At 44.5% G+C, this 21,791-nt stretch overlaps 1 protein-coding gene across 1 annotated transcript in view; it reads left to right on the plus strand.

Moving 5' to 3' along the window:
- LOC147702831 (teneurin-2) overlaps positions 1-21,508 on the plus strand; it is a 1,317,719-nt gene extending 1,296,211 nt beyond the window's left edge. The window contains exons 28-29 of the mRNA XM_086931409.1: positions 14,532-14,662; positions 19,635-21,508. Of these exons, the coding sequence (XP_086787535.1) occupies positions 14,532-14,662; positions 19,635-20,396 (893 nt within the window). The 3' untranslated portion in view covers positions 20,397-21,508. The remainder of the gene's footprint in view (positions 1-14,531; positions 14,663-19,634) is intronic.
- Positions 21,509-21,791: the final 283 nt, after the last annotated feature.

Raw genomic sequence — 21,791 nt, forward strand, 5'->3', positions numbered from 1 at the left:
TCAACAGCAGATCATCACGTCTGCAGCAGACAGAGAGGCCATGAAAAATGCGGTAGCTGCCAGAGCCATGGAGAACCCAGTTCTTACCGGACCAGCCACCACGTCAGCCGCTCACCCTCATATAAGCGGCGTATCTCTCCAAAAATACCAACCAGGCGAGGACCCGGACGCCTTCCTGCTCAATTTTGAGAGGGCGGCCCGGGCATGTGGGTGGCCAGTGCCCAAGTGGCCGTTCTTTTTGGCACCTCTCCTTGTAGGAGAGGCTCAGGCGGCCTATCAGGTGGCCAACCCAACGGGGGATACGTCTTACGCTGATGTAAAGAGGATCATCCTAGACCACTTGGGCCTGGACCAGGAAGCCTACCGAATACGGTTCCGTAAGGAGAGAGGAGCCCCAGGAGAGTCCCCAAAAACCTTGTTCGTGAGGCTCAAGATGGCCGCTGACAAATGGCTGACCCCGTCCATATGTACAAGGGAAGAGATCATGGACCGAATATACTTAGAACAGTTCTTAGAGGCCCTGCCCTACGCCACCCAGAGGTGGCTACGACAACACCACCACCTCACTATAGAGAAAGCCGTGGACATGGCAACAACCTTCTCTAGAGTTCAACCCAGGATCACGCAACCCTGGGAGAGTGAGAAACACAAGACCCCGATGAAAACCGAAAGGAAACCCTTGAAACCTACGGAAATCCCTAGGCCAAGAACATGGAAAACCGAGGGGCTTCTACCTACAGGGCCGCAATGTTTTGAATGTGGCACCTGGGGACACATCGCCAGGCTCTGCCCCCGTAGGAAGCCACAGGAAGAACCCATGGAGGTCGGATACCTTCCCAAGGCGGTGATGTTCTCCAGCGAAATGGGACAGGCGTTCAGGGTAAGTGTTGGGGTAAACGGCACCTCCCTCCAGGCCCTGTTAGACTCAGGCTGTCGCCAGTCCGTAGTACACGCCCGTCTGGTCCTACCCTCCCAGATCCTCTCACAATCCCAGGTGAACATACGCTGTGTACACGGAGATGTTAAGGCCTATCCAGTAGCTATGCTGCCCATTAAACCAGGGGGGAGGAGTCCACATACCCTAAGGGTGGGGGTTCTAGACACTCTCCCAGAGGACCTCATTATAGGGACGGATAACCCCGATTTTCTAAATATGTTTAAGTACAGCCTGTCAACCACTGACCTTCCCCATGAGAAGGGAACCGAGGAGAGAAATGTCCCTGCCTTGATATCAGATGACCCGTGGGTGCTTGACCGTAGCTTTCGTTTCTCTCAGGTAAATGACGCGTCCCTCTCTAACGCGTGGGACGCCGCTGAAAGAGATAAGAACCTGTTTCCCGTACAATATCCAAGGTTTATGGTCAAAAACGACTTGCTGTATAGGCAGGCTCAAAAAGATGATCCAGAGCAATTGCTAGTACCCCTATCCTTCAGGGAGCAGGTGTTATTCTACTCCCATGCCCATTTGGTAGCCGGTCATATAGGGGCAGAGAAGACCACGCAAAACCTGTTACGTCACTTCTATTGGCCCGGGATATATAAAGACACAGTGAGATACTGTCAGGAGTGCGAGGTGTGTCAGAAAAAGAACATGACCCGCCCCCCGGCCGTTCCTCTACAACCTCTGCCCATCATTGGTACCCCTTTTGAACGGATTGGCATGGACATAATAGGTCCCCTCCCTAAAACAAGAAGGGGATATCAGTACGTATTGGTGATTGTAGACTATGCCACTCGCTTCCCTGAAGCCTATCCATTGACGGTCACTACAACCAAACTCATTGCCGACCGGATGATTGAAATGTTTTCAAGAGTAGGATTTCCGAAGGAGATTCTCACCGACCAGGGCACCCCCTTTGTATCAAGGCTCATGAAAGAGGTGTGCCAACTGCTAAGAATCCATCAGATCAGAACGGCAGTCTACCACCCTCAAACCGACGGCCTCGTCGAACGTTACAACAGGATCCTGAAAACCACCCTAAGAAAGATGTTAGAAATAAATGGAGCCGAGTGGGATCAAGTACTGCCCCTTGCCTTATACGTTCTAAGAGGTCAAAAACAGAGCAGTTTGGGGTTTTCATCGTTTGAACTGTTATATGGGCGACAACCCCGCTCCCTCCTAGAAATGACCAAGGAGGCATGGGAGAAAGAAACATCGGACGAAATCCTGAAGACCCTTGAATACGCCCGTAATCTCAGGTCCAAAATCGGAAAATTAAGAGAACTCGCGTATGCCAATCTTGAGAAAAACCAACTGCGCCAGAAAACCATATACGATAAGGGAAAGAAATGGAGAAGGATGGCCGTGGGTGACTGGGCTCTGGTACTCCTGCCCTCCTCCTCCCAAAAGTTTAAAGCGGAATGGGGAGGCCCGTACAAGATCATAAGTACTATAGGTAACACCAGTTATAAGCTACAAATATCCCAGAGGAAGACTCAAGTCTTTCACATCAACTTGTTAAAGAAGTGGCTCGGACCCCCCCCTACAGGGGTACATTTGACGGAAGAGCTCCCCAGGCCGTCCTCCAGCACGATAGACCAACTGGTCGTGAACGAAGACCTGATGGACAAAGATAGACGAGAACTGATGAACACTTTAAGGAAGAACGCAGAGGTCTTCTCGGATGTTCCCGGAAGGACCACGCTGGCCACTCACAGGATACGTACCGAGCCAGGAAAAATCGTGAAAATCCGGCCGTATCGAGTCCCAGAATCCAGACGACAAGGGATAAAGCACGAAATCCAGGATATGTTGAAGCTGGGCGTGATACGCCCCTCAAAGAGCAACTGGTCCAGCCCAATAGTGTTGATCCCAAAACCCGACGGAACAAGAAGATTCTGCATGGACTTTCGTGCCCTTAATGAAGTATCGCTGTTTGACGCCTATCCGATTCCTCGCATCGATGAGCTGATCGAGAAGTTAGGCGAAGCCAAATTTATTAGCACCATCGACCTGACTAAGGGGTACTGGCAGGTACCCCTCCACGAGGAGTATAGACATAAAACCGCGTTCTCAACCGAGGACGGTCACTATGAATTCACCGTACTCCCCTTCGGTCTTCACGGTGCTCCCGCCACGTTTCAGCGATTGATGAATACGGTTTTGAAAGACGTGTCCAGGTTCACCTCGGCCTACCTCGACGACATTGTCGTCTTTAGTCCCGACTGGGAAACGCACATGGAACATCTACAGAAGGTGTTAGACACCCTGCAACAAGCTGGATTAAAAATCAACGCTAAGAAATCACGGATGGCCTATCAAAAAGTTAAATACCTGGGCTATGTCCTAGGCCATGGAATGATAGAACCTCAGATCGAGAAAGTCAGAGCCATTTCCGAGACCCCGTTCCCCAAAACCAGAAAAGACATGAGAGCGTTCTTGGGCTTGATTGGCTATTATCGTAGGTTTATTCCGATGTTCTCCCAGATTTCAGCCCCCCTCTCGGACACCCTAAAACACCGGATCCCTGAGAAAACGCTACTCCACCCCACTCGAGAGATGGAAGAGGCTTTTTCCTGCTTGAAACACTGTATCACTTCCTCCCCAGTGTTGACGTCCCCTGACTTTTCAAAACCTTTCTTTTTGCACACAGACGCTTCGGATTATGGGATAGGGGCCGTCCTCTCACAAAAATCCGAAGGAGGGACTGACCACCCCATACTATACGTTAGCCGTAAACTGTTTCCCCGAGAACTGAAGTATGCCACGGTAGAGAAGGAATGTTTAGCGATAAGGTGGGCAGTGGATAAATTGTCTTATTACCTGGAGGGCAGACCGTTTACCCTGTATACTGACCACGCCCCCCTGCAATGGATGGCCCGTAATAAAGCGAATAACGCCAGGGTGATGCGCTGGTTCCTAGCCCTGCAGCCTTACTCCTTTTCGGTTGTCCATAAACGTGGAACTGACAATGTTGGGGCGGACTTTCTTTCTCGCTATCCCCTTCCCGAACGGAAGTGTTCAGGGGGGGAGGAATGTAACGGGGTGCCCCTGGCGCCCCCTGTGGTCGAAGTAACTTGTGGACCCCCCTTTGTATTTCCACAGCCCAGCCTAAAATCACCGTGTTGGCACCAAGTGGAGGAAGCATACAGCGGAGACGAAGAAGACCTGTGTAGCAGCCCCTTTAAATGTTCTCCAGGTGATGAGGGGGAGTGGCCAAACTACACTAGAAAAGACGCAGGTGAGACGGAAGAGGTGTGTCTGTACACCGGCGGAGCAGCTTGGAAGAGGAGCGGAACAGAGCGAAGCCGAGACGAGGAGGACAACGAGTGGTGGGACGAGGACTCCCCGGACTGGAGAACACAGCGACGGATCCGGACAAGGGAGCCTACGGAGGAGGCAGTGCCATACGAGGAGTTCCAGCGGATGCTGGACGTTCCCCAGGACTTCCGACAGGACGACAACGCAGACCCGGAGCAGAGCCCGTCGGACATCAGCCCCGCAGAGGAGAGGCGGTCGGGGAGACTCGAGAGAGACGGCGAAGAGGACGTCCATAGTGTCGAGGAGGAGAGAGCGGATCGAGAGGAGCCCCGCCGAGACGAGAGACTGCCAGCGGCATCCGGAGGACCATCGGAGCCAGGACCCGAGCCTGGAGGCCACCGACACCGCGATCCGCCCAGCCACTCCCCTGGAGGGGCGTGGCTTCACGAGGTACGTGAGCGCATAGCGGCTTGGATCGGGAAACGGGCAAGGCGCTAGAGCGCTTCAAGAGAGAGACGGGAAAGGGGAGGGTGCAGATTGGCCCCTACTGCTCTTAGTAGACTCACAGTTGAAAGGGGGTACTGTCTACAAAAGCTTGGGAGCACTTTTCCGAAGTCAGAACACTCACTTTTCCCCCCCCCCTCACTGGTGAATGGGATTTAGAAAGAGAAAGGCCGTGACAGTAACGCGCTTGTTCTCCCTTTATTTACATATCTCCTGGGTGAGAAAGCGACACGACGGAGCAGGACGGAGCAGAACGAAGGCGGACCTTAAAGTCAAGGCGCACCGAGGGGGTCCTGTCAAAGAGTCGGGCAGAAAGGAGTCGGTCACCAAGGAAGCACCCGGGCAGGCCCAAAAGCACTGACCAACTTTTGTCATCAATAAAATCTTTTTCTTTGATCACTAAGACCCGCCTACTGCCTATTCCTGTGGTCCCGCTTACACCCATCAAAAAAAAAGAAAAGTTCAGCAAGGAGAGAGGGAGAGGGGGAAGGTTGTTCGGCTGGGAATTCACAGCAGTACAAACTGGTGCAAAGCACACTTCGGTGATTGGTCCAAGATTAAAAGTCCTAACATTGCCAGCATAACATGCAGAAGATGTAGAATGGAGAGATCCACCATTCTCTCTGTAAGTTCCAAACATTCCCTTAAGATCACTGTCATAACAACTTACACAAACTCTAACGTCCTTGCCATTGCATGCCCTTGACATGCTTTCACAGGTTCACAGACTTCACCACTCATTCCAGGCTCAGAAACCCATTTGCATGTAGTTCCTACAACTACCCTAAGCATAACACAGCATATACGAAAACCACAATCTCAGACTGGCTTGCAGACAGAGGGGATGAGCCGCTTGCAAAGAAAGACAGCAAAAAACATGAGTCATCGTAGATGCAGATCTTACTTCTCCCTTCACCACTATTCCATCAAGAAAATGGCCCCAAACATTCATGTGTCAAAATTGGGGGTAAATTAGCTGCACCTACTGTGGTGTCTTGCGTATTATAGAGAGCGGGACCCCCTTTGTTCCTGACAGACTCTGTCGTCTAGTGACGTAAGTGATTGGGTGTGGTTAATAAAACTCATGACGCAGTACTTATCAGTTAACGGTCACACTGTAGAGAATAAAGACATGTAATACCGAGCTCCTTGTGTGACGTAATTTATTCACATGCTTCCGGGCTGGGGAGGGCGCTACACCTACTAATATGGAAATAGACAAAATAAGTGCCGGTCTAATCATTTTCAAAATGAAAGCTAGCAAATTTAAATGTGACCTTTAGGATTGGAGCAGAATTACAATAGAAAGGCCAGTATCCAATATGCACATATTAAGCCCTGACATTGCAGACTCGTAGAAAATGTAACACCATTTTGTACCAAAAATGACATTTTTTAAGACAAGACTAGGGAAAATTGTGGCTAAATGAGGATTTCGTATTACATTAGTGCCTAGCACAGCTACCATCAATCTTCGTAAGTGTCAGAGACGACCTCAATACATCTCACCTGCATTATGCGTGAACTCTGGATTTTCTTTTCCAAATGTAATCACTGTTTTTCTGGGTCTGTCGCCCTTCCTTAAATGCAAAGTGTCACATTTTAAGTGGCCTAGACAGCGACCCTGAAGACCATTTTGAAAGAAAGGGCATTTATGGTGCACCTGTCACACAGCAGACACGTCTTGGCATTGCCCAACAAATCACTTAGTTTAGCAATGCCAAGATTTAGAAAAAAAAACACGAAATGCATTTGTACGGCCCTCAAAATATCCCCGTTAAACCTGATTGGCTGCTGGCGCCTAATGTTTCATTTTCCATTAGCGCTTGCCTAATCGGTAATTGATGACCCCCTGTAATCACGCGCAGGAATTCATGACAGTCACTTGGAGTGTAATTTTCTGAAATGATTAAACAGACTTGACATCTCTCCTGCACACAATGCACAGTGCGTTTTACATGTTGTAATTACACCTAGCACCTGACGATGCCTTTGTTGAAGCACTTTCTTATGGGAAAGAGGGAGTCTTACTAATGATTTAATGAAATGCTTTTAGAAACATTACAAACGGATAGTGCAGAATTATAAAAAGCTCTGCCGAGTGACTGGAGCGGAGATGAATGCTTTGTTCATCACGCGCGAAGGAAGGCGCGAGGCCTCCCTGTCGGGCTTATTGTGGAAAAAGGCCACAGCGGCGTTCCGTAGCTGGCGGTATGACATCTCAATCAACGAGCGTTCCTGAGCTGGTGGCAGGACATCTCAACCAATAACAGACCAGAAAACCCGCTCTCTGACCTCTGATGTGTGTTTGCATATTATGGTGGCTAGGATTTTGGGATGCCTCTCCCTGCCATGATTTAGATGCCCGTGACGTCATTTAACTTATCCTTTAAATGAAGATGTCATTGCTAATGTATGTCGCATTTAATATAAATATTGATTCCATTTATAAGTGTTTGCATTTGTGGTTGCATTTCTGAACTGGGGTACAGGGACATTATTTGACTCATTTTGGATTGCTGTAAATGTTCCAAGTTTTAATTCAGTACTAGAACAAGGTTTCCTGTTCTCCCACCAAAAAAACTATTAGGTGCTATATTGGTAGTCTTATTAATTTGCTGGCAGAAGTTGGCAGTCGGTATAGGCATATATACACCTAACGTTTAGAAGACATAACAGTCGCGGCGCGCAATACTCACGGGTGGGTGGCGGGGAGGGTGGGTCGCGCGGGGGTTACCAAGGGGGGGGGTGTTAAAATAAAAATAAAAGAAGAAAACTTACCTTACCGGGTCCCGCGCCACCTCTGCTCCTGGGCTGGGTCCCTCGTTTTCCTGAACAGAAACAGGAACAGGCATGCTCCCTCCCCTCCTGTAGGACAACCACAACGCTGCAACGGCAGCGCTGTGATTGGAGCAGAGTCACGGACGGCGCCCAGCCGGGCACCAGTAAGGAGGCCATTTTCTCTATGTAAGCTGCATGCAACCTATATAGAGAAAAGGTAGAGTGCGCATGACTGCTTTGGTCCAAACAGTCAGAGTACTCAGAGTAGTGCAAGCCACTCCTACCCGACCCGTATCCCCAACCAGGCATATCCCCTGTCTTCTGCTTTCTCGCAGCGCGAGAAGCATAAACATAAACTGGTACTTAAAATACCATTTTATGTTTCTGCTTCTCGCACTGCGAGAAAGCAGTGGGGTGGCACTCCTCCGCCCCTGGAAGACATATCCATCATTAATTACTTGAACTGCAGTCAGAGTATCTTTATTCCATTTGACAAAGTAAATCATGAAAGTACCATAAAAGCAATTTGGTATCATCAATAAAATTCATTTTCAATTATTAAAATGCAATTTAAAAAATGAGCATAAAACAACCCTGATAAAAAACAAGATAAATAAAGAACATAAATTAAAATTATCTAAAAACTCAGATACAATAGGGCAGGTATTGCTTGTTCAGCGGCAAAAGAAGAGAAGGAATATGCTTGTGTTGTAGGCATGCCCATTTAGGACAAATACAAATAATATGTAAAGTGTCTAGTGCAGAGGTCATGTCACATGAACAAGGGGGTAGGGGGTCTAACTGCTGTGCCACCCCACTAATAATTGTGGGAACAAGTTCAAACAAAAATATGTTAAAAGTCTTCTGTGCATTACCAGCATGTATAGCGTTAAATAAAATTCTATTTTGCTCATAGATTTCACCATTGCATATTGCATACACATGCTCATGTGAGCCTATGGCCCTTTTTCATGGACTCGATATACAGTTGGCTTTTGCCCAGTTCTCCCAAAGTTGTTTTTCTATAACACAGCCATGGTATACTTTAATAGTAATCCATTCTCAAACAGTCTCTTAAGATCTTCGTATTGAACTCTAGGTCACTTTTAAGCCATATGGAAATCCATAAGTATGCAGCGAATTCGTACGTAATCTGCAATGAAACTCTTCATTTACTATCTCTGCGGGTACACTCCAGGGATTCCGCAACATTCTTCTGAAGAATTTATTTTCTAGTACTTGTATGAGGTGACAAGGCTTGTATCCCCAGATTTCCACCCTAAAAGACACAGTTGGTACACATTTCATATGATATAGATATAATAAAGATTTGATTTGACTGCAAGCTAGGTGCCTAGAGAAAGCATCAATACTTTTGGTTACCCTATTAAAAGATTCAATGTGTGAACTCATCAAGGGATCCTAGTTTATTTTGTGATCCAGCAAGATGCCAAGGTAACACAATTTATCCACATTTCCAATAAGATGATCCTTAATTGAATATGTTTTCGTTTTGGCATTTTTCGGACCTAGTAGCATGGTGCAAGACTTGGTGTAATTAATTTTCAGGCCCAATTTTCTATAAAATCGATCTAATAGAATCTATAGGCCATTAGCTTTATGAGCTGTAAGGACAACATCGTCCGTGTACAGTAAAGGTGGAACCACTCTATTTCCTACCGTTGGTACATCTTTGCAATGTACTCCTAAAAACTGATCTATCCGGTTAATATAAATAATAAAAAGCATGGGAACCAATATGAATCCCTGCAAAGATGTTGCACCTGTGCTTTGTGCGGGAGAAGCTGGGATTGAAAGCTCTTGTTTCTTCGGCAGGGGAGCTGAAGAGGAAGGGGAAATAAGAAGGCTATTCATAAAACCCGGCCCAGTTGCTGTGGTAAGGGACAGCCTCATTTCTGTGTGATCTATTTTGTTATGAATGGCTATCATAGCGCGTTGAATCATTCTATCAAGTGAGCTGGGTGCGGAAGGGGATAAAGCTGTGCTTGGACACCCTCCCAATTTCCACTTAGCCATCTTATCACCTCTTGCTCCAATAATGTCAAAACGCGGACGAAGATCAGCAAGCCAAGAAGGGTGGCCCAGCCCAGCCTCTTCCTGGGATGGACAGGCCCGCGGGCATGCCTGCTGCATAGCCGCATGTAACCATTAAGAAAAATGGGGTAACCCATAAGGTATGGACCTGGGTATATTGTGATATGAATAAACAATGGTCCTAGACCTATTGATTGTATGAATTGACTCAATCAATTATTATTTCTGAATTTCTAACAGTACAGAGAACCACAATCAAATCTACTCTAATATAATCAATAATCTTAGTACAAAGTGATAAACAGCCACTACGACCAAAGGCAAAAAATCAAATATATTTAATTCATTATATCTTCTTTTCAAATTCATTTTTTATAAACAATGTGTTATTTCAAAAAGGCAAAACAAGCGGTTGCCCAATTAGAGCGTGCAAAGAAAGGAGTGATTAGAGTGTTGAGGTAATGAGAAGGAAAAGGAATTCACAGTAGTAGTCAAGGCAAATTCACATTACTTATCAAACAATAACGGACATGTAATTCTTGCCGTATTGAGTACCTGGCCAAACATAAAATTCTTTTTAAACCATTGCAGTCAAAAGTTGTTACATACGGACATATATGCCCAAAATTTTTGCACTTTATGAGATCAAAGATAAATGGTCCAAGGTAAGGGGGGTAGCGTCGACGTTTCGACTCGTCTTAAGCCCAATCGGTTATTTGAACCTGGGGCCTGCGAGTGCTCATCAGGACAGGATAAAAGGGGGCAACCAAGGGATAACGATAGCCCCTTCAGTAGAAGACAGCGGGGGTGAGGTCCTTGGTTATTACTTCCTATTAAGTCTCCTTAATGTGGGATTCTCTCATCAAATATATTAGGTGGGCACACTACTTCATATCTGTGCCAATATCGGGGTAGTGCCTTGATCAAACTCCTTATTTTGAGGTACTTCTGGGTTAGCTCCTGCCAACAAGTTCAGGTAGCTTATGGCCGGAATTCCAGTGCATGTAGGGAGCCAAGCCTTAGTCATGCAAGGACGCCACATGACTAAGGCTTGCTCCCTACATGCGCTTGGTTGCCCCCTTTTATCCTGTCCTGATGAAGACTCGCATGCCCCAGGTTCAAATAACCGATTGGGCTTAAGACGAGTCGAAACGTCGACGCTACCCCCTTGCCTTGGACCATTTATCTTTGATCTCATAAAGTGCAAAAATTTTGGGCATATATGTCCGTATGTAACAACTTTTGACTGCAATGGTTTAAAAATAATTTTATGTTTGGCCAGGTACTCAATACGGCAAGAATTACATGTCCGTTATTGTTTGATAAGTAATGTGAATTTGCCTTGACTACTACTGTGAATTCCTTTTCCTTCTCATTCACTCAACACTCTAATCACTCCTTTCTTTGCACACTCTAATTGGGCAACCATTTGTTTTTTACCTATTTGAAATAACACATTGTTTATAAAAAATGAAATTGAAAAGATGAAACAATGAATTAAATACATTGTATCTTTTGCCTTTGGTCGTAGTGGCTGTTTATCACTTTGTACTAAGATTATTGATTATATTAGAGTAGATTTGATTGTGTTGCTCTGCATAGCCGCATGTGTCCCGCGCTGCATGAGTGCCTTGGGGCTTTTTGTAGCATCAGCACCTGTTCCCTCCTCCACTGCAATCAGGGTGAATGCTGGGGAACCGAGTTCCACGCCAGCAAGGGTGCAGACAAACAGGCAAGTGAGCTTTGTGGACCTCAGACGGCCTGGAGTGAGAGCCCCTTGTAGGCACTTTGTTGTTTAGCAAAGTGTAAATCCACTATCCTCACCTCAATTTAAATTTCTATTTGGCATTTGAACATTATGTGTCACTCGACCAAAGGTAAAACAAATGTACAATCGCTTGTTTAAATATTTAAATATAAGGATTAGAGCAGAAGGAGGTTGTGAAAATGGTGAGAGGATTATGGGTGCGTTCGCAAATGGACTAGAGAGAAGCAACTGCTTTAGTTCTTCCATTCACAAGCTGCTTTAAAAGCATCCGTCATCTTCCCTTCCACAGTATGTGAGCTCTCGTGTCACCTTCCAAGCACTTCCTTTACACCAATGTCCTACCCAGGGTTGTCCTGGCTGACCCATGCAAAGGGGATGGATCGGACTTTTCTCGAATTCATTCTGTCCTCCCTCCTTCCATGTTCCTTAGAAAGGTTCAATCTGGATTATATAATTTACTACCTTAAAAGAAAATGTAAAAAACTAAAGTAGCAAAATAAACTAAATTAGCCCCAGCAGGGCGTAAGTCATTTATCGTAGATGCCTTTAAAGAGCAAACGTTTCCTGAGAAAGCACAATAATAATTTAGAATTGTGAAAAAGTATTTGCGCTCACATGTCGACCTGATAACACCACCTCAGATCCTAAACACATACAATATATAGCACAGATTGCAGGTTGTTAGTATTGATAGCAGGTTCATTGCTTTCTTCACAGCAAATCCAAACACAAAGCATGTTAAAGTTTACACATCATTTCTTTACAGAATTCTTTATGACAGAACATTGTTATACATCATCTGATTTATATCACCTCAGGGCACAATCAGACAGCCTACAAAAGTCTGGGTTGCCCTATGTGCTTTTCTTTAAACAGCACATACTTATGCTACATACCAGAATCACTTATTTACAAGTGAGTGCAACCAGGGGACTTGAGGGAACCGAGGGAACCCTACCTTCTCGGGCACCCGTGACTGACCCAGGAACACCTCAACGAACTGTCCGCCTGAGGTCAGGCCAACTCCAGCCTGCCCAGCACCCATCAAAACATGAAAGTGAAATCGGGCCCAGAACTTTAAGGCATCAACCATGCCTTAAAGTCCAGCCATACCCCAGTGAACTGTTTATCTGTGGGGAATCCAGGAACATAGCCAGAAGGGGTAGGCCATCAGCAGACCAATACTCCCTCCAATCAGCCCAACACCCACCAAAACCTCTCATAGCTAGAGCAGATGTTAATACATTTTTGTGCCTTTAGGTGATACTGTTGCATTTGTTCTATTTATTTCTACCATAGGGATTGGGGAGTCACTGGCGAACATGGCCCTGGGGCATTCTCAGCCATATCAGCAGCTCAGCAGTAGCTGAGGACCAACTCTCTCTTGTGAGCACCCCACCACTGGCTCCACCCAGTGCAAACCATATCTCACATACTGATATCATTCCAATTTTGGGTGGTAAGGAAAAAAGGGGGCTATAGCTGTGCAACTCGGGTTCATACGTCATTTGCCCCTCCCATTAACTGATGTCACCCACTCTGCTGGGAGCTGTGCCTTTTAGCAAAGAGGGGGAAGAATGAAACAAAGGAGCAGAGGGAAGGCTGCTGACAATAGAGAGGTTAAATACAACGTGTCCCCTTGGATCGACTAATGGCGCACCTTCTGCTAGTAGTTGCCAGGTGCTCTTTGTACTCCCTACAATAATACATGTGATTTGAGTTTAGAGGGCATTTCATCATTTCCCTAAACACAAAGGCATTATGAGTAGTCTGGAGGATGTTGAGGGGCTATTCAACTGTAAACGAGGACCTGAAGTATTGTGGGGGAGCGGTCATAGGGGTAGGGAGTTGCTCTGTTTTTGATAGCATGTTTTGAGTCACTGATGACAATAAATATAGCTGAAGGGATGAATAGCCCAGGGGCCAAACTAGGAGCAAAATTAGGCTGCTACGCACTAGAAAAACAGCTAGATATTGGGCGATTTTTAACAATGATTGTTCATGTGCATCATCCACAAAATGTCCCTAGACATTCAAACTTGACTGTTATCTAGATCTGCATTGGGACAGCCACAAAACACTGTACAGGTTTACATAAATCGCTAAATGTGAATAAGCCAGCCCTGTTTGAAACCTTCATTTATTTAATTGATAATTTTAAGGGGGAAACTGTAGAATGGGAACTCAACAAAAAATCAAAAAAATTAACAGAAGCCCATTTCTGATAACCCAAATAATTGCAACACATTAAGAATGAAATTAATATAAGTACATTTGGATTTAAAGTAAGTGATGTTTAAAAAATGCTGAAATATTTAAAAAATGTAAAGAGAAAACGTGGACCTCGTAGCAAGTCCCGGTTGGGAACATAGTTCTATTATTAAAGCAGAAAAAACAGGAAAAGAGACACAAGTAGCAGGAGGTAGGGTAGGAAAAGTGTTAGGAAGAGGCATGATGTTATGGAAGGGGCCCCACAAAAAGTGGAAGAAACAAGAAGACAGTAAGGAAATACACTAATTTTAATATTGGATGAAGGAAGGGGCTGCCGTTGTCCCCAACAAAATCGTGGGAGGAATGAGAAGCAGAAGAAGGAGGCTGGGGTGGGGGTGGGCATGGGAGGAATAAACACTGGAAATAGCGAGGGGGTTCAGTGGTAATCGCCCAAAACGGCAGTATAAAAAAAGAATGACCTTTCAACTAGTAAGAGGAAATTGGAAGGGAAGGAGGAGAATGAAAAGGGTCTATTCAAACTCAGTAGGGCAAAAACAACAGAGAGAACAAGAACCCATTTTAAAAGTAATGATGTCCACACGTTATAAATAACGCATTTAAAAATCAGCAATTAAAAAAACAAAGATAATCTGCGAATTGGCTGCTACCAAATGGAAATGCCATTCATCTTGGACATTTATGTGAAATTGGTTCCCAGAATTGGTATTCTATTAACGTATTTTTTTTATGAATCACATACAAATTAAGAAAACAGATGAGAAGAGATTAGAGTAATTGAGATGCTTCTGGGAGTAGACGAAACTCTGATTGAGCAGAATGCAAACATCTTGTCACAGTGGCCAGATGAACCAGTCTGAAGCACTCTGTGTGGTTTCTTTTATTGTCTTTTGTTGTATAGAAGAAATTATCTTCTTTGCAATAGTCCATTTGACTGAAGTGCATGTAACAGCATTTTGTTTAACTGGAACTCTTGTATCTTTTCCTTGACAGATGTGAAAAGTTGGCTGGTGATGTTTGGATTTCAGCTCAGCAACATCATTCCTGGGTTCCCAAGAGCACAAAACTACTTTGTGCCTCCTCCTTATGAACTGACAGCAAGTCAAGAATGTGAAAATGGACAGGTAAGCAATGCTCTCATTGCAAATGGGTCATCATCAGCACACCAGATTGCAGCTAGTATGGCTCAGCTATGCAGGTTGCTTGATTGTCTGAACAGTATTTCATTACAAATCAGTGCAATGACCTGGAATGGTGACAGGGCTTTCTAATCAGGATTCAGGAGTGAGGATGCACATATGTAGATTATCTTTCGGTTGCAAATTTAGCCACCACAATCCTTATGCACTTTTAGTTGTAACGTTGTATTTCATTATTTTATCAACAAGTCTATCATTTTATAAATTCAGAAAATGATCGGCCTGGAAATATGTTTCAAAAAGTATTTGCATAAGAGGTTTGACATCCAAAAAGAGTATGTTAAGGGAGATTTTAATGGAGGGCGGTAAAGGAACATTTGCAGTAAATCGACCAATGTTCCATTCTTCCCACCTTGGGTTTTCTTGGCCTATTTGAGAGTTAACGAACCTACGTTGTTTTCATTGGTGGAACTTCTGCTGGCTCTGTTGTCTGACATGGCCAGCTGGCCGCCCATGTGCCGCACAGCCACTGGCTTTAAAGTGTTGGAAGGTGTACAGCTTTTTTAGTGTGGGTCCTTAGATTCGATTTTTTTCTTCCTAGTATTGCAATGCAAAACACAACAGCACCAGGCCAGAGCGAATTAAAAACGCCCACTACATTGGGAGTAGTTGTCTGTTTTATATGAAATACATTTGTCTACATGTAATAAAAAAATACAAAATTTCCCACCAAAATCTAACTTTCCAGCTGGCACAGACATTGTGGCTGAAAGGCACCTTTTCAGGGGAATATTTGGAGAAATTTCAGTGAGCAAAACTCTGGCTCATATTTGGCAGCTTGGCCTGATCAGCAATACAATCTCTGGGTAAAGTGCATTGAGGTAGTGGGCTTCCTAAATCAATCAACGCAACAGTGTAGTCAAGAAACGCAGAATTTACAATGCGCATACTAGGTTTAAGCAGCAAAGAAACAACGTTCCAAAGTGAAAGAAAGGTGTATAAGGGGATTAAAAGTTGTTTCATCAACAAACGTATCACCAAATATTGCTACGGAATAAAATGATGGATTTTTTCGTTGCAGACAGTGAGTTAGCAGTAATCTCCGGCTGACTTGAGTTTACCTGGAAATCTGCTCTGATTTAGAGCTTGGCACCTCGCATTGCTGGCAGACTTTAATTTCAATAACTCTTGAGTGGCTATTTTGAAAAATCAGGCATTAATTTATATTGCTGGTATTCGTTATTGCTTCAAATATGATTGTCAAAATAGAAGCCCACAATTCAAGGTTAGAGGAAAAGATATATTTCCCAGCCATCAAATTCATAAACACTAGAGAATATCTAAGACAATATTGAAGATTTCTCTTCAACCTTACCCCCAGATTCATCAAAGTCATGTTTTGCGAGTCCTTAATAGCGAATTTTAAGGAATCGCTATTAAAGACTCGCAAAACGGGATGCATGTAGAAATCGCAATATTTTTTGCGATTTCTACTGCTTCCTTATTTGCGATTCGCTAATTGCGAATCGCAAATAAGGAATGGCTTTCCCATTTAATTCCTTATTTGCGATTCGCAATTAGCGAATCGCAAATAAGGAAGCAATTTCAAGGGTGCCAGGGTGTCCAAAGGACACCTTGTTGCACCCCTGAAATGGTAATGTGCACTGATGTTGCGCACACACATGTCCCAAGGACATGTGTGTGTGTAACATACAACTCAGCAAAATGCACTAAAGTGCATTTTTCTAAGTTTTTGCTATTTACCACGTAGTTAGACTTTGCGGTAAATAGCGGCCCCAGATTGCGAATTCGCAATTTTGAAATGGTTCATGCATTGCATTTAAGGAATCTCAAATTGAGATTCCTTAAATGCAAATAATCGCAATGTAGCGATTTCTAAAATTGCATCCCAAATGCAAAAATACCGCTCGCAAAGGGCCAGATTCTCAGAATCTGGCCCTTTGCGAGCGGATTTTGATTTGATGAATCTGGCTGATAATCCCTATAAACTGCTATCTGATAGGTTGTCAGTCTTTGTCATTGTTGGATACAACATCCCAAATTGATCTTTGGGCCTCATTATGAGTTTGGCGTTCTTCCTGATGGACTATCGCTGTGGCAGTCCCAGGAAGACCGCCAAGCCCGTGGCATCCCTGCTTGCCAGATTACAACAGTAATCCAGGGCGGGCAGGATTTTGGTGGCAGTGTCACAGTGGCAGTAAGGTTAGGCTTACAGCAGGCCTAAAGAGCTCACCGCCGATGTAACATCCCCTGCAGCGAATGTGTTCCCCCTAAACTCACCCCCATGGGTAGTTTGCACCGGTCCCTGTTGGGGGCCCCATTACATGCCTTTCCGCCATGCATCACATGGCAGGGTCCACGCCAATAAATACGTGGTGGAAAGGCAGGTCCCTGCATCACCACCACCACAATTTTGGCCTACTTTCCCAACAACCACAGGATCCTGGCTCTTAGCGGCGGCAACAGTCTTTTGGCCACCATCATAATCAGGCAGGAGGGCCAACGCAATGGCGGTGTGAGACGGTACTGCGGTCTTCGGACAGCTGTCATTATAATCAGCACCTTTAGTAAGACTGACCCCAGAATTCAGCTAAAAGGGAGCTCACTGTAGACTTGTACTTTTTTAAAGATACTGGCACCCACAACCAAGTTCCAGAATAACCATGTATCTTTGTTTCTGATTGTCATCCACTTTCCATAGTATGTTCCCAGTTATGCAATCGTGTATCAGTTTTAGATTTACACACTTGAGTATCTGAAGTAGGTTTTTTATCCTCTTGTACACTGAATGCAGTCATCACTTTCTCCAATAGAGCGTAGTATACCTGGCTCTCTTTAATGTTGGCATAATAGGTCAGACATTTTGGCATTAAAATCAGCGGTACAACTAATAAAACATTCAGGATTGTCAGGAGATGCATCTTTTTCTAGCATTGGTAGAAAACCAGTAGTTTGCTCAGTACCTCTGGGTGGGGCGCATTGGCACTCATTTTGGGGCACCGGCATTTATTTCTCTTCATCTTACTTTGACAAAAAAATATAAGGCTGAAAAAGAAGGAGGAAGAGAAAGGTAGGAAAACAGTGACTAAAGGAAGAAACGTGTGCAAAAAGCATACACGAGGAAAAAAAGAGACAGGAAGTGCAGGGTGGGGAAATAAAGGCCATTGGGTTGAAAAAAAGAGTCTTGGCATTTGCCAAAGCGATGACGCTGCACATATTTATTTATCTATCTAGTTATCTTTTTATTTTTACAAATTTCGGACTCTGTGGTGCAAACGTTGATTCTTGAAACAGCCTTTACGGAGTTGCCAATGTTTAAACATATTAGTTCGCCTTTTTACATTTTCTTTGTGCTATCATTTATTAATTTGTGCACTGTTTATATGCTCTTTGTAAACAGCGAAAATCCACCTGTTTGGACAGTAGTTAACATATTTGCACCACAGAATTAGAAATTGTCTTGTAAATCCCTTAAATGTTGATGCTTGTTGAGCGCTGCTGTTCTGAACTACCTAGTAATAACGAGTCTCGACTCAAGCAGTTCTTAAAAGCCCAGGCATAATTATGTTTCGTCATTTTAGCGCTGCCCCTCGTTTACAACAGAGACATTTCTGAAGCCTGGGCTGTCAGTTGTGGTGCGGCACTAAGGCGGCTGCCTGCAGGCGCTTTAAAGTAGCACAGGCGCTATTTGTAAACTTTTGCCCATGGGTTAACGGCAGCGCTGCTGGCCTCTCTCTATGCTGTCCTCTCTGCCCCAACATCCACCCCACGCTTTTTTATCATCCGAGTAACGACTGTTTCATAAGCATATCCCTCTCAGCGAAGCCCGCATCTGCTTATTATCTCTTGCACCAGCCTTGATTATTATCGTAATTGCAGTATCATTAGCTCTTCAAATGAGGACCCTTGAGTTCTGACTTGATTAACAACGGCACCGGGAAATCTGGAGTTAGCTGAACATCTGTTCTACCTATCGCGCGCCATCATTACCCTCTTGGCTTTTTATGTGCAGTCGTAAACACGCGGCCTGCACGTATTGTTCTCTTCAAGAATAATTTTATACACAACATAAAACCAAACTGCACTGTTCCCTATACGTGCATACATTAATTTGGCCATAAAGCCGCAAGCTTTCCATGACAACTTGGAAGTTAATTATCAAAAAATACACTTTTTTTCTGGTTAGTTTCCCATTTCCTAAACCCTGATTGCGGTGACGTCGCAAGGTCATAAAAGAGACCAGGCCCGTCTATTCCCAAGGCGCCATTTTGTTTATTATGCGAGCAAGAGGTTGTAAGGCGGTGTGTGCTGTGGGCGGGCGCAGCGTGCAGCATTGAAAGTCCCTTCGGAACAAATAAGAGGATATATGTGTGCTGCGCCATTCATAGCCATACGTCTTATGTTGAATTGGCTCCATTGTCAATACGCTATTAATGCCTTGCTAATGCATCTTCTGAGAATGCCTTCATGAATATTCATCGCGTACGTGCAATGTAATACGCTCTCCTTGGTGCTTGATGAATGGGATCTCCTTCTGGGCTGCCCACTCGTTTACAGCCCACTTCATAATGCAACAGGGAGACCTTTCTCTTGCACCCTGGGCATACTTAAGCGCTGGCCTAGAACGGCTCCCCCATGGAACCGAGCTCCTTTCCATAAGCCCTGTGATTCCTCTAGCGCGTGCTAGTCTCCCTTGCAATTAAAAATCACATTACTGTAACACTGTTAGCCAAATCCTTATATAGTACATGGAGCATTGCCCTTTGAAGCCCCTTCCGTGTTGTGATTCATACGGCTTTACAGAAGGCCCCATTACATACATGAATCATGTTTTCCCTTGTGTGCTAGTTTATTTTAGGGTGACCGCATAACAAAAAAAATATATGCATATTTATATATCTGCCAGTTAACTAACATATTTCTTTTTCTTTTGTAGCTAATTACCGGAGTCCAACAGGCCACTGAGCGACATAACCAGGAATTTATGGCTCTGGAGGGCCAGACCATATTAAAACAGCTTCATGGAAATATACGGGAGAAGCCCGGGCACTGGTTTGCCACCACCACCCCAATCATCGGAAAAGGAATTATGTTTGCTATCAAAGAAGGCCGGGTTACCACTGGCATTTCCAGCATTGCCAGTGAAGACAGTAAGAAAATTGCCTTAGTGCTCAACAGCGCCCACTATCTGGAGAAGATGCACTACAACATAGAAGGGAAGGATACCCATTACTTTGTTAAGATTGGGTCTTCGGACAGTGACCTTCTCACCATTGGCATCTCAACAGGACGAAAGGTTCTGGACAGTGGCGTTAACGTAACAGCCTCCCAACCCACCGTTCTTGTCAACGGAAGGACTAGAAGGTTCACAAATATTGAATTTCAGTACTCAACATTGCTGCTTAACATCCGCTATGGCTTGACCATCGATTCGCTCGATGACGAGAGAGCAAGGGTGCTGGATCAAGCCCGGCAGCGGGCTCTGGGTGCAGCATGGGCCAAAGAGCAGCAAAAGGCGCGCGATGCAAGGGACGGCAGCCGCCTGTGGACTGAAGGCGAGAAGCAGCAACTGTTGAGTACAGGAAGGGTTCAAGGGTACGAGGGTTACTATGTACTTCCTGTGGAGCAGTATCCAGAGCTGGCAGACAGTTACAGCAACATCCAGTTTTTAAGACAAAATGAAATGGGAAAGAGGTAACAAATTAATCTGCTGTCATCCTGCCTTGGATGATTCAGTGGTCACAACTGTTATCTCCTCTCCTAAGGAGATGAAGAGACCTTTGTGGGGCACTTGGTTGAGCTGCTTTGGGACCGATCAGTGGCAAAAATGCTCATATTTTTTGAGTGTATTGTCCACTGTCTGAGCATAACCTACAACCGCCTGGTGTGGACTAATTGCTCCTTGGCAAAAGGAACATGCCGATTTAAAGATAAGGAAAGTCCCCCAAAATATTACCCACTTGTTCTGGGTTTCAAGAAACATGAAGGTAGGCCTCATTATTACCTCACTCCACCGACGCGTGAGCGAACTTTCAGAGATGAGCGAGGACCACCATCACCCACACACCTGCTGAAAAAGAATATTGATACTGCTTGTTTGATGACTATTCCTAAGGTTTTTAATTTGAGCAAAGTGCATTTCGCATTGAAACCATGACTTTGAAGTGATTCACAGCATTGGAAGCAAAAAAAAAAAAAACACGAAAGCATTGGAAGTGGAAGAACGAAAGTGGCATATCTCTGAAAAGTAAACGGCATTTGCACTTGGGCCCTATGCTTGTCTGGCAAACTTATTTTACTCGAGGAGGGCGGTGGAGTGTAAAGAACAAAAATGATGGCAACTTGGATCACAACAAATTATTTCGTTCTCTTGTTTGTCTTTGAAGACTCCATTGTGGACAGTATAAACACAGTTACAGGGTGTAAAGTCTGTTTAGATTCAGTAGTTTGTCGGTATCAGTTCCAGTAGATGTGTGGGCATTGTGTCACACGACCGCAAATGGGCACCACTTCAGATCACCCTGTACATACGAGAGCCAGATGGCACAAATCACTGTTTCAAATACAGTTCTAAGTGTGTTTGTTTGGTCAAGAAACTGAGACAATCACATTGCCGCCACAACAAAAGTCGAATATGAACTTTGGTAAAATAACTTTTTCTGTTTTTTTTTCTTTTTGTAAGATACATGTATGAAGTTCATTGAGTTTTTATATTTTAATTTGCTGCTAAGCAAAGAATAGAGACAGGCAAAGATAATTTATGGCAAAGTGTTTAAAATGTTTATACATAAATAAAGTCTCTAAAACTCCTGTGAAAAATTGCTTTCTGTTGTGGACTTGGGGAGGGTAGAGATGACACAAAAGCAATGGATTCTCCACTTCACTTACGCCAACAGACTAAATGGCACAGAAAAATTAACAAAACCTTTATTTATTTCTAACGTATTCCGTTACACTTCAAAACAGCATTAATGCACGCAGTGCTTAACTGCCCCAAACGTTTGTTATTGAGTTGAAAATTTCTACTTTTAAACTTTGTTACATTTTGAAACAAGTATTGACCCATCCTACACCAGACTTCTGCATGTTGATT

The sequence above is a fragment of the Lissotriton vulgaris genome, chromosome 7 (assembly GCF_964263255.1).
Source record: "Lissotriton vulgaris chromosome 7, aLisVul1.2, whole genome shotgun sequence".
Taxonomy (NCBI): domain Eukaryota; kingdom Metazoa; phylum Chordata; class Amphibia; order Caudata; family Salamandridae; genus Lissotriton; species Lissotriton vulgaris.